Source organism: Muscardinus avellanarius (genome assembly GCF_963383645.1).
Source record: "Muscardinus avellanarius genome assembly, chromosome: 16".
NCBI classification, from domain to species: domain Eukaryota; kingdom Metazoa; phylum Chordata; class Mammalia; order Rodentia; family Gliridae; genus Muscardinus; species Muscardinus avellanarius.
In genome coordinates this window covers 55516980-55530568 of record NC_137802.1, presented here as the reverse complement: position 1 = coordinate 55530568, position 13589 = coordinate 55516980, and the positions used below count along the sequence as shown (strand labels likewise).

General features: G+C 40.4%; 1 protein-coding gene across 1 annotated transcript in view; it reads left to right on the top strand.

Annotated features, from left to right (window-relative positions):
- NSF (N-ethylmaleimide sensitive factor, vesicle fusing ATPase) overlaps positions 1–13589 on the top strand; it is a gene marked incomplete at both ends in the record, with an annotated part of 131833 nt that overhangs the window by 66469 nt on the left and 51775 nt on the right. The window contains 3 exons of the mRNA XM_080712539.1: positions 9731–9896; positions 10927–11001; positions 11287–11474. Coding sequence (XP_080568665.1) covers positions 9731–9896; positions 10927–11001; positions 11287–11474 — 429 coding nt within the window. The remainder of the gene's footprint in view (positions 1–9730; positions 9897–10926; positions 11002–11286; positions 11475–13589) is intronic.

Below are 13589 nucleotides of genomic sequence, written 5' to 3'. Positions count from 1 at the left end.
TATTGAGTCAAGGTCCGTATATGGAAAGCGAGCTTACTTAAACTGAATCAGCTTAGTTGTAGTGGCAGGATCCAGTTGTCAGAGCTCAAAAGAAAGGCTGATTTGAGTCTTGGAAAAAAAATAAAATTATTTCGAGATAAGACCAGAGTTTACAAACTGCAATGTTGCTTTTATGAGTCAGCTACACTGGGCAACTAAGTGCCCAGATATTTGGCCAAACATTATTCTGACTGCTTCTGTGAAGGTGTTTCTGGATGAAGTTAACTTGAATTGGTTGACTGAGTAAAGCAGATTGCTCTCCAGTGGCAGACACCATCCAATCAGTTTGACTAGCAGCTATTTTCCCAACAGAAATAATGGGAACACGATATCCATTGGATACCATGTGTGGAGAGCTGAGGGGAAATAACTAGATTTTTTAAAAATATAAGATATAGCTGGGTGTGATGCTGCATACTTCTAATCCCAGTACTTAGGAAGCTGAGACAGGAGGATTGCAGGATCAAGGCCAGCTTCAGCAACTCAGTAAGACCTCAGCAACTTAGTCAGCCCCTGTTTCAAAAAAATAAAAATAAAAAGGGTTAGGGATGTAGCTCTGAGGTATGATGTCCGTGGGTTCAGTCCCTGGTACCACACATACGCAAATGCATTCTCATTTTTATTCTTTGAAAGACTTATAGAAAAGAAAAATCATGTGATATCAGTCTTTATAAATACTTTGAAGTGCTAAAAAACTGAAATTTGAGCAGATAGGCTCTGTGAGTATACACACTAGGCGAAACTGAATTAAAATGCCATCCAGAGAAACATTTTCTAAAATCTCAGTCCTGATAGTTTCCACATGGCTATGTAGGTAACTTTGGTGTTTTTCAATTTGCAGGTAGTTCAGATATGATGCTGCTAATGATAAAACTGAGTTGGCAAGGAATTTCTAGGTAGATTTAATCATAGCCTCCCTTTTCAATTATACCTTTCTCAATCTTTATATCCAGAAATGGCTTTGTATACCCCACTAACCCCAAAGGGGGTAAATGTGTGTTACATAATAATAAAAAAAAAGCATCCCTTCTGTGATGTCGGACAGTCTATGCTGACGAAGATGAATACTTGCATATAGGTCAAACTAGTTAAATATAGAACAGCCACTTTGGATGGCTGTTGCCAGGGGCTCAGCAGCATCAGCTCTGTTTCTATAGGGAAAGACTGCAGATGGTAAAAACAGAACTAGAAGCCATTGAATTGAAGAGGATTGTGTTGTGGAAATTCAAATCCTTTGGTAAAGGGTTTACTGATGATTCAGCTGTATTAATCTGTGAACCTTAATCTTGACATCCTTCCTTACATGATTCTTAATTTATTGCAATAAGAATTTGCTTTTATATTAAGGCACACACCTGTAAAAATTGGTGTTATTGTACTGAACAGGTTGGGAGGAGGGACTTGATGACAGGTCACAAGATTAGTAAAGTTCCGAAAAGGTCAGAATTGTACTGAATTATGTTTAGGACAGATGATCCCCTTGGTCATCAATCAAGCACAGTGTTCTTATTGTCTCTGGCTTCTCTGTGCACATAGGTGATTTTTAAGGTTGGACTGAGAAGGAAGTTGTGATTGCAGCTGCGGTATAGGGCACGCTGGCAGCAAATTTATACCTTATAACAACTTCTGTTTCTTGCTGTATTGGGCAGACTACCTTGAATAAAAATGTCTTTTAAAATTAACGTAAGCCGGGTGTGGTGGCATATGCCTGTAATCTCAGTACTCGAGAGGTTGAGACGGGATCACAACTTCAAGGTTAGTCTCAGCAACTTAGTGAGACCCTGTTTCAAAATAAAAAATACGCCGGGCATGGTGGTGCACGCTTGTAATCCCCGTGCTTGGGAGGCAGAGACAGGAGGATCTCGCAGGTTCGAAGACAGCCATGCACGCTGGCTTAGGAGACCCTGTTTCCAAATAAAAATGTAAACAAAAAATAGGTCTGGGAGTATAGCCTGGAGGTAGAAGGGCTTCCAGGAACCCCAGTACCACCAAATAAATATATATATATATATATATATATATATATATATATATATATATATATATAAATAAAAAATAAAATGGGGCTGAGGGTATAGCTGGGAGGTAGAATGCCCCTGGGTGCCGTCCCCAGTACACAAAGAAAAAAAGAGTAATGTAAAATCTTAAAATATTTTGGTCACAAACAAGAGTATCCCTGTTTTACACTGAAGATGGCAAGAGTTAATACCCTTCTACCATAGCAGTGCTTTGATGACCTAAGCTTGTAGCTCCAATTTCCCATCCTCATTTTTTTCAATAGATGGAACGATGAACAGTTTTGGGTATCGAATTGTTTTTAAATAAGCAAGCTATAATTTGTCATTAGACAGCTATTCAGTAAGTACAATGATATAGAAAAGTGAAGTTGATTTTGTGTGTGTGAGGGTACTGGGAATGGAATCCAGGAGCATTGCATTCTACCTCCAAGCTACCCCTCCAACCATATTTTTTATTCTTTATTTTGAAGCAGGGTCTCACTAAGTAGCAGAGGGCCTCACTAAGTAGCTGAGGCTAGCCATGAACCCGGATCCTCCTATCTCAGCCTCCCAAGTGCTGGGATTACAAGCATGTGCCACCACGACTGGCTTTGAAGTTGATTTTTTTTTTTAATTTGAATTTAGTTTTAAAAATATTTATAGAAGGTGAACAATTGTAAATAATTTTCAGGGGAAAAAAACTAGTTAAATTTTAGAAACTTTGATGGACTTAAGACTATCATTGAACACAGAATTACATCAAAGACTGAGCAAGCCCGGCTTGGTGGCACACACTTGTAATCCCAGTACTTGGAAGTTTGAGACAGGAGGATCTCAGGTTCAAAGTCAGTCTCAGCTACTTACTGAGGCTCTCAGCAATTTAGTAAGACTTTATTTCCATATAAAATATAAAATAGATCTGAGGTATATCCTAGAGATAGAAGGCCCCTGAGTTCTATCCTCAGAACGAGAGGGGAGGGGGGGGCTGACCAGTTCTCCAAATATAAATAGTATAATTCTTCTGATGTATACTTACATAAATTTTAACATGTTCTACAGAGTCAGGATACAATAATAGCATTTCCTAAACTAACAGATTTAATTCTAATCAAATTGTTCTTCCTCTGGTAGAATGATTTTGATGTTCATTAAAAGTAGACATGGTTAGGAGCTGGGATGTTGCTCAGTGGCAAAGCTCAGTGGCAAACCTCACAGATGCTGTATGTACTCTGGGTTCCATCCCCAGTTCCAAAAAGACAGCAGGAAGGAAGGAAGGAGAGAGGGGGAGGAAGGAAGGAGACAGACCAAAAAGACAAAGAGAGCAGGAAGGAAGGAAGGAGAGGGGGGAGGAAGGAAGGAGACAGACAGACAGACAGACAGACAGACAGACAGACAGACAGACATGGTTAGCCGGGCATGGTGGTGCATACTTGTAATCCCAGTACTTGGGAGACTGAGACAGGAGGATCACAGGTGCACAACCAGTCTCAGCTGCTTAGTGAGGCCCTCTGCAACTTGGTAAGACCCTGTATCAAACTAAAAAAAAATAAGTAGGTCTAGGGTAGCTCGGAGGTGGAATGCCCTGAGTTCAATCCCAATACCACACACACACACACACACACACACACACACACACACACACACACACACACACCACCACCCCCGAAAGAAGTAGACATGGTTGAAAATAGCCCAGATAATTTTGTTGCTTTGTTTAATCTTGGTGCTGGGGATTGAACCCTAGGGCATTCTGTCCCTGAACTTCATCCCCAGTCCTTTTTATTTTTTAGTTTGCTAAAGGTTGGTCTTGCCAAGATAGTTTTGCAAAAGAAGAATGATGTATGATGGGGAAGAGACTGCCTAGCCTACTATTATGAAGTTACAGAGACGATAATATATATGAATCCAAGAAAGGGAAAAGACAGCTGGTAATAATCTAGCATAAATAAAACCCAAAGACTGGTAGTGATAGCATTACAATCAGTGGAGGACAGAAGAGTTATTTAGTCTAACTACTTGAAAAAAACTATTTAGATTTTTTTTTTTTTTTTTGGTGGTACTGGGGTTCCTGGAAGCCCTTCTTCCTCCGGGCTACACTCCCAGACCTATTTTATATTTTTGAAACAGGGTCTCTTACGCCAGCGCGGCTGGCTTCGAACCTGCGCGATCCTCCTGTCTCCGCCTCCCAAGCGCGGGGATTACAAGCGTGCGCCACCACGCCCGGCAAAACTAGTTAGATTTTTACCTCATTTATACAATATACAGAAATAAAACACCAGATAAAGCACATACCTGAAATCCCAGTACTTGGGAGGCTGAGAAGGAGGTTTGGAGGTTCAATACCAACCTCAGCAACTTAGTGAGACCCTATTTCAAATTAAAATTTTAAAGAGAAAAAAAAGGCAGGTGATTATCAGTATTCTTAATAGGGAAGGATTTTAAGGATAAAAGTAACAGAAAACCTCATAAAAATAAAAACAAGATATTGGCTGTTTAAATAACAGAAAAGAAAAACACTTTTGACATAAAAATACGCTATAAATAATAAGACAAATAGCAAATTGAGATAAAATATATACAACAAATAGCCTAACTAAATAAAATAAAGCACTTTTTATAAATCAGTTATAAAAGCTTTTAAATTCCCACAGAAAAATATTCAGAAGACATATTAAATAATAAAAGAAGCCAGGCACAGTGGCACATGTCTGAAATCCCAGGACTCGGGAGGCTAAAACAGGAGGATAAAATACAGCTGTGTTGTAACTCAGAGGTAGAATGCCCCTGGGCATATACACAACAATACACAACAATAATAGAAAAGTTAACAATGATAGAAGTAATTTATAAAAAATGCCAGCGTCTTAAGGCAAACATATCAATCCCACTACTGTAAGCAAGAAAAAAAAAGTAGATGCCAGTGTTCAGATTGAGAATTACTTTTTATAAATGTTTCTAACATTCATTACTTATGAGGATGTTTATAATACACGGCAGTGCCATGTATTATAAATTTACAAAGCCTTTCTAGAAAAGTATTTAACACTATTTCAAGGTCCTTAAAATATTCAACATAATTATTAACCTAATAATTGCCTCTAGATAGTAATCATAAATATTGTCAAGGGTTTTAATATTAAAATATTCATTGTAGCCAGATATGGTGGCTCACGCTTATAATCCCAGTACTTGGGAGGCTAAGACAGAAGGGTCACAGGTTCGTGGTCAGCTTCAGCTACTTAGGCCTTTGCAACTTAGTAAGACCCTATTTCAAAATAAAGAATAAAAAATAGGGCTAGGTGTGTAGCTTGGAGGTAAAATACCCTTGGGTTTCATCCCCAGTACCACAAAGGAAAAAACAAGTTCATTGCAGCAACATAGATAATTCTAAACACTTAGAAATAATTAAAATCTAATAGAAAAAACTTAATGTGGACTAGGAAAGTTAAATGAGAAACCAATCATGATGAAATATTTTAGAGCTATTAAAAATCATATTGTTGGTGATATGTTCACGCCTGTAATCCCAATACTTGGGTAGCAGAGACAAGAGAATTGAAGGGTTGAAGCCAGCTCAGCAACTTAGCAAGATCCTGTTTCAATATAAAATAAGTAAAATAGTGACCAGAGGTGTCACTCGGAGGTATATACCCTTGGATTTAGTTACAGTAACCTCCTTTAAATAATATTTTATAGTTATGGGAAAAGATTTAAAATAAAAACTGTACTAAAAAATAAAAGCAGAATACAAAGTATCACATAGCACCATTTTGGCTAATTGAATTTTGGTTAACTTGATCTATTTGTACTTTCTGATATTTTTCTAATTTTTCTACAATCATATTTTGCAATTAGAAATAAAAATAGCCATTTTAAATAGTCATAAATAATATTCAAGAGAATACAAGATACAGTGAGTTCCCAATTTTTTAATTAAAATGAATTTAAAATGTCAAATCTTTAGGACTTAATAGCATTTATCTTTAGGTCATGTAATTTAGTTAATCTTTTATTTATTTTTTATTTTTTTATTGGTGGATTATATTCATACATCATATTGGGGTTAATTAGTTAATCTTTTAAATTTTTATTTCTTCTGCAATTTTTGTTCAGTTACCATATCTACTACTTTTATAATAAAGCAAATAAAAACTTTTAACCTATTTTTAAAAGATTATAGTTTTGCCAGAGATTTAATGAATTCTAACCATACCTAATTCTCAGTCTTATTACATTCATTTTAATTTATATTATCCATATATTGTCATTTAGATTATATATCTTTGTTTTGTTTTTGTTTGTGAGATAATGTTTCAATCTAAAAAAAAATCACACAGTTTCTGTGGCACCATGAATTGAACTCAAGAGTGCTCTACCACTACCATATATCTCTGTGCCTTTTTATCTTTATATTTTGAGACAGGGTCTTGCTAAATTACCCATGCTAACCTTGAACTTGTGATCTTCCAGCCTCTGCCTCCTGAGTTGTTGAGATTACAGTCATGCGCCACTATTCCCAGCTTCTCATGTTCTTTTTTATGTTAAAAAATTATAAAAAAGAAGCCAGGAGTGGTGGCACATGCTTGTAATCCCAGTACTTGGCAGGCTTAGACAGGAGGAACACAGGTTCGAGGCTACCCTTGGCTACTTAGGCCCTCTGCAACTTTGTGAGACCTTGTTTCAAAATAAAGAAATAAAAAAAAAAATAGGGCTAATTTAGCTGGGCATGGTGGCGCATGCTTGTAATCCCAGTGCTTGGGAGGCTGAGACAGGAGAATCGCACAGGTTTGAAGCCAGCCTCAGCTACTTAGTGAGGCTCTCAGCAACTTAGTGAGACCCTGTTTCCAAATAAAATATAAAATAGGTCTGGGAGTATTGCCCGGAAGTAGAAAGCCTCTGGGTTCTACATCTAGTACCACCAAAATAAGAAAAATAGAGCTGGAAGTGTAGCTCAGGAGTAGAATGCCTTTGGGTTCCACCTCAAGTACTACCAAAAAAAAAAATTAAATAAATAAATAAATAAATAAATAAATAAATAAAAAGAAAAGAAATATAGTTGACAACAATTAGTTTTGTATTTCAAAGTAGCTAGTCTAGAGGATTTTGAATATTCCCAATACAAAGAGATGCTAAATGTTTGAAGTGATATATGCCAAATTATCCAGATACTCTGCACATTGTATATATTGAAATATCACACTGTACCCCATGAATATATACTGTTATTGTGTCAATTAAAAATTTAAGAAAAATAGCCGTGTGTGGTGGCACACGCTTGTAATCCCCGCGCTTGGGAGGCGGAGACAGGAGGATAGTGCAGGGTTAAAGCCAGCCTTGCTGGCTTAAGAGACCCTGTTTCCAAATAAAATATAAAATAGGTCTGGGAGTGTAACCGGAAGGTTGAAGGGTTCCATCTTCAGAACCACCAAAAAAAATAAATAAAATAAAGAATAAAAGCTAGGTATGGTGGCGCACACTTGTAATCCCTGCATTCAGGGTGTGGAGACTGAAGGATCACGGTTCGTGGACAGCCCTATTTTTTTTATTTTTATTTTTATTTTTATTTATTTATTTATTTATTTATTTTTGGTGGTACTGGGGTTCCTGGAAGCCCTTCTACCTCTGGGCTACACTCCCAGACCTATTTTTATATTTTTATTTAGAAACAGGGTCTCCTAAGCCAGCGCGCGCGGCTGGCTTCGAACCTGCGCGATCCTCCTGTCTCCGCCTCCCAAGCGCGGGGATTACAAGCGTGCGCCACCACGCCCGGCTTTTTTATTTGTTTTAATTGGTGCATTGTAGTCATATATCAATCACATTGGAGTACAAGACTTGAGAGGATATACAAGCACACATCATCCAATTAGCCCTCATCCAGCCCCCATCCCATTCCCTCCCCCTCTCTCGATCCCATGCTTGTTTGGTGATTAACTTTGATACATTTGTTTATGTACCTCCTGCATTTTAAAGAGGCTCCATCCTCCCCTATTCCACCTATTGGTCACCTTAGTTGCTTCACTATAGGGTCCTTTCTATAGCTCGACCTCTTCCTATTGCCCCTTTCCTTCTAGTTTTTGCTGATTAGGGGAAGCATCTGATTTATATTTTCTGCGATATTTCTCTGTGCATGCCGCATTGCAACTACCGATCCCACTCTTGACGGCCCCAGTAGTGGCCTGGCTACCCGGTGGACTGATCCAGACCTCGCTGGCTCAAGCAGTGGCCTTGCCTCATGGGAGGCCCCGATTCTGGTCTCGCTGGCCCTAACACCAGCCTAACCCCTCAGCTGGCTTCGATCCCAGCCTCGGAGGTCCCAGCACCAGCCTAGCCTCACGGCAGGCTCCGATCCCAGCCTCGCTGGCCCAGCACCGGCCTAACCCCTCGGCAGTCTCCGATCCCAGCCTCGGAGGCCCCAGCACCGGCCTTGCCTCACAGCAGGCTCCAATGACGGCCTCGCTGGCCCCAGCCCTGGTCTAACCCCTCAGCAGGCTCTGATCCGGCCTCGGAGGCCTCAGTAGTAGCCTTGCCTCACGGCAGGCTCCGATGCTGGCCGCTGGCCCCGGCATCGGCCTAACCCCTTGGCAGTCTCCGATCCCAGCTTCGGAGGCCCCAGTAGTGGCCTTGCCTCACGGCAGGCTCCGATGTCAGCCTCGCTGGCCCCAGCACCGGCCTAACCCCTCGGCAGGCTCTGATCCCGGCTTAGAGGCCCCAGCACCAGCCTTGCCTGTGAGACCCTATTTCAAAAGTAAAAAAGACTAAAAAATAGGGCTGGGAGTGTAGCTTAGAGGTACAATGCCCCTGAGTTTCATCCCCAGTACTAAAAAAATAAAAAAGAAAAGGAAAAAAGAATAAAAAAAAAAAAATTAGGGCTAGGAGCTGGGCGTGGTGGCGCACACTTGTAATCCCCGCGCTTGGGAGGCTGAGATAGGAGGATTGCACAAGTTCAAAGCCAGCCTCAGCTATTTAGTGAGGCTCTCAGCAATTTAGTGAAACCCTGTTTCCAAATAAAATATAAAATAGGTCTGGGAGTATAGCCCAGAGGTAGAAAGCCTCTGGGTTCCACCCCCAGTACCACCCAAAAAAAATCACATAGGGCTAGGGTTTAGCTCAGAGGTAGACTGCCTCTGGGTTCCATCCCCAGTACTGCAAAACAAATAAATAAATTTATTTATTGATTGATTGATTGATTGATAATTTTGTATATTAAATTGATATGTATTCTCATATGTACACACTACATATCAATATGTAATGTATGTATATATGTATGTGTATATATATATATATATATATATATATATATATACACTTTTTTTTTTTTTTTTTTGCTGGTACTGGGGTTCCTGGAAGCCCTTCTACCTCTGGGCTACACTCCCAGACTTTTTTTTTTTTTTTTTTTTGGAAACAGGATCTCTTAAGCCGGCACGGCTGGCTTCGAACCTGTATGATCCTCTTGTCTCCGCCTCCCAAGCTCGGGGATTACAAGCGTGGGCCACCACGCCCGGCTCTGGAATGTATTTTCAATTTGCAGGATTCTGAGAATGTAGTTTCAACACCTTGAAGGGCAACTACCATGATTAAAATTATGCTCACTCTATTTATTAATCAAAGGAAAGTGAAATCAACCTGTTTTGCTTGTTTGCTTAACCATATGTCCTAATTCTGACCTTTAACATATTTTTTTCTCTTACTAGCTTGGTGCTAACAGTGGTTTGCACATCATCATCTTTGATGAAATCGATGCCATCTGCAAGCAGAGAGGGAGCATGGCTGGCAGCACGGGAGTTCACGACACTGTCGTCAACCAGTTGCTGTCTAAAATTGACGGGGTAGAGCAGCTGAACAACATCCTCGTCATTGGTGGGTTTACTTATGTTTAGAAAAGTTCTGGTCTTTCAAAAACATTAGACACGCTAAGTTTTGTGTAGTTTGTAACTTTGCCAGTGTCTCCAAATTATAATCAAGTGATACTGAAGAATTTAACTATTTTAATGTTGAGGGTTAATATGATAAATAAAAGATGGATTTTAGCCGGGTGTGGTAGCGCACGCTTGTAATCCCAGCATTTGGGAGGCTGAGACAGGAAGATACGGGTTCGCAGACAGCCTCAGCCACTTAGTGAGGCCCTTTGCAACTCAGTGAGACCCCGTTTCAAAATAAAGAATAAAAAATAGGGCTGGGGATGTGGCTTGGAGTTAGAATGCCCCTGGGATTCATCCCCAGTATGAGGGGGGGGGAGTGTGTGTGTGTGTGTGTGTGTGTGTGTGTGAGTGTGAAGGGTTTTAGTGACTTGTGGCCTGTAGCTTATGCAGATGAAAAGCAAGCATGGTGGGTGGAGAACAGTGGTTTTCAGTGTGCACTACAGCAGGCCTCCCTGGGCCTCCAGGCGGCCTGGGGAGTGAGCTGCACATCCCACATCACCAGAATAATGTGTCCTTCTGTTTTACATATACAGCTTCTTCTTAAGATGATTTTTAAAAAATAGATAACTAAAACTACTGTTTTATGAAGGTTGAAAACCACTGGCCTACAAAATGGGAAGGCACTTTGGCATCAGATCACATTTACATTGCCACTCTGTCCCTCTAACAGGTTATGGGTCCTCCCTGAGCCTTAAACTTTCTTTTTAATTATTGCAAGTTTTCATTATACTCTACTAGTTGGTACAGTAATGAAATACTAAAGCAGAATCTCCTGATATTTTCATTAGAACAATCAAGAACAAATGCTGTTTTTGTTTGTGAATAAGTTTGATTTTTTATTTGATGTTTATAAAATGTCCTTTTAGCTTCTTAGAGAAATTATTGTTCTTACATATGAGAGGGTCATTTTGTCTTATTTTTTAACTCTGATCATTTGTTTATTGCTCTGTTTCTACATCTATACTCAGGAATGACTAATAGACCAGATCTGATAGATGAGGCTCTCCTTCGACCTGGAAGACTGGAGGTTAAAATGGAGATAGGTAAGCAAATCTGTCAGTGTAGGCTGTGTGTGTGTGGGGGGGTACATGTGCCTGCTTGTGCACATGTGTACGTGTGTATGTGTGTGCACATGCAAATGTGTGTTGTATTCAGAGTTTATTAACAAGAGCAATGTCACATAACTTAATGTTTGTTAGCAAAGTTTTACATCACAAGAAGCAGGTACTTTAATGCTTGAGTACCTAGAAGAAAAGCATTAGGATTTTGTTCATCTCTGATTAGCTTCAAGACAAGGAAAATGCCTATTTTATTTTTTATTTTATCAGGCTTGCCAGATGAGAAAGGTCGACTACAGATCCTTCACATCCACACAGCGAGGATGCGAGGGCATCAGTTACTCTCTGCCGACGTAGACATTAAAGAACTGGCCGTGGAGACCAAGAATTTCAGTGGTGCTGAACTAGAGGGTCTGGTGCGAGCAGCACAGTCCACTGCTATGAACAGGCACATAAAGGTCAGGAAAATCAACTCAGAGTAGTAGGCACTTGCATGGTATTTAGCCCTCTAAATACCATGCTGGCATTCTGTCTCTTTCCTTTCAACCATGCCACTAAGCAGCAATGCTCACTTTTAATGGACTAGAGATACGATAAAAGAATGAGAAAAGAAGTAAGAATTAACTGTCCACTGCTCAATCTCCAGTGTAGTGTGTGTGTGTGGGGGGATAATGGTGATATCTGCCTGGTGGTGACCGCCAACTCATCTCCTTAGGTTGCCCTCACCTCACACTGACACGTGAAGATGTGTTTTGTTTCGTCTGCCTGTTTTGCATTGTTGGGGCCTCATGCACACTAGGCAAGCACTCTAACACTAAGCTGTACTCCTTAGGCCTGAAGTGAAGATTTTGAAGGATTTTACCCCCATCTTTGTACTGTACTAAGAATAGTACATATTGTAGCATAATACAATGCAAATATAACTTAAGTTGGATAGTCTGTGTATGAGAACTGCTTTATTTACCAAATATACTGAAATACTTTCTATTTTTGAGGTATTAGGCCGAAGACACAAAGATGATGTCATGATGTTTTCCCCAAGGGGTTCAGAATTAGGGAAATGGAAAGATTTGCAATTTAGCACAATATTGTTATTGACAATTATAGTAGAAATATGTACCATGGTACTTTTGATAAGTAAAGTTTGATTAAGTGCTCTTGGCTCTTTCCCTCTTTCATTCTTCAGTTTTTAGTTACCCCTGTAGGTAGATGGCTCCAGATTTATATCTCATCTCTTAGTCACCTGTCTTGCTCGGTGTAGTTGGTACATGCCTGTGATTCCAGCCACTTGGGAGGCTGAGGCAAGAGGATAGCAAACTCAAAGCCAGACTTGGCAACTTGGTGAGATCCTGTCTCAAAACAAAAAGATAAAAATGGGCTAGGGCGTAGTCCAGCGGTAGAGCATTTCTTGGTGAAACAAAGAAGGAAGGAATGCAAGAAGGAAGGAAGGAGAGAGGGAGGGAGGGACAGAGGGACAAAGGGGGAAAAGGAGAGAAGGGAAGGGAAAGAAAAGAGAAAAAAAACAGTATCTGTCTCCTACTTACATATTTATACTAAACACCTCCCCCAAAGTTTTCTCAGGCCTCAAATTTAGTATTCCAAAATTAAATTCCCTGTCTTTTTTCACGAATGTCCTTCCAGCTCCTCTTTCCCTGTTTATTCCAGCTTCCGAGGCTTACAGCTTGAGAACCTTTGGTTGCTGCCACTCTGCCTCCGGTCGCTTGCCGATACTGTTAGTCTGTCTTGGCCTAGGGCCTCTCCATTCTCACTGCCACCGCCCACCTTCTCTTTGACTCACTTTCCTGTTTCGGATCGTTTCACCCTTTGTGGCTCCCCATTATTTGCAGAGCAAAGTAAAGACCCATGGCCTAGTCTTTAAGGTTCTCTAGATCTGGTTGTAATCCGCCTTTCTAGATATTTTCCCGATTCTCCATATACTTCATCCAAAATGAAATGCCCACTGGCTGTCAGACATTCACCTGGCTTTTCACCCTCTGCCTTTGCACTTTTTGCTTCATTGAGAGTCTTTACCTTGTATGTTTATCTGTCTTTTCATTACTTTGTTCATGTGCTACTTTTTCCTTCAACTTGTTCTGATTCTCCTGTTCAAGAATAACGTACTCATGCCGGGCGTGGTGGCGCACGCTTGTAATCCCAGTTGGGAGGCTGAGACCGGAGGATCGCGGTTCGCGGACAGCCTCAGCTACTTAGTGAAGCTCTTTGCAACTCAGTGAGACCCGGTTTCAAAATAAAGAATAAAAAATAGGGCAGGAGGTATAGCTCGGAGGTTGAATGCCCCTGGGTTCCATCCCCAGACCCGCAAAAAGAAAAAAAAAAAAAAAAAGAATAACGTACTCATTCTTCTTGATGTGGTGACGTGTCACTTACGATGCCTCCAGTTGACTTAGGTTAATTTATTTAGTACCTATGATGTGCCATCCATCGTGCTAGCAGTTAATACTACAACTGCAAAGACACGACTTGCCCACCACTGAGCAGCTCAGTTTAGTCCTCCACATGTGGTAGTAGAAAGTGCAGGCCAGATAAGGAAGTTTCAGGTGTGGCCAACCTGT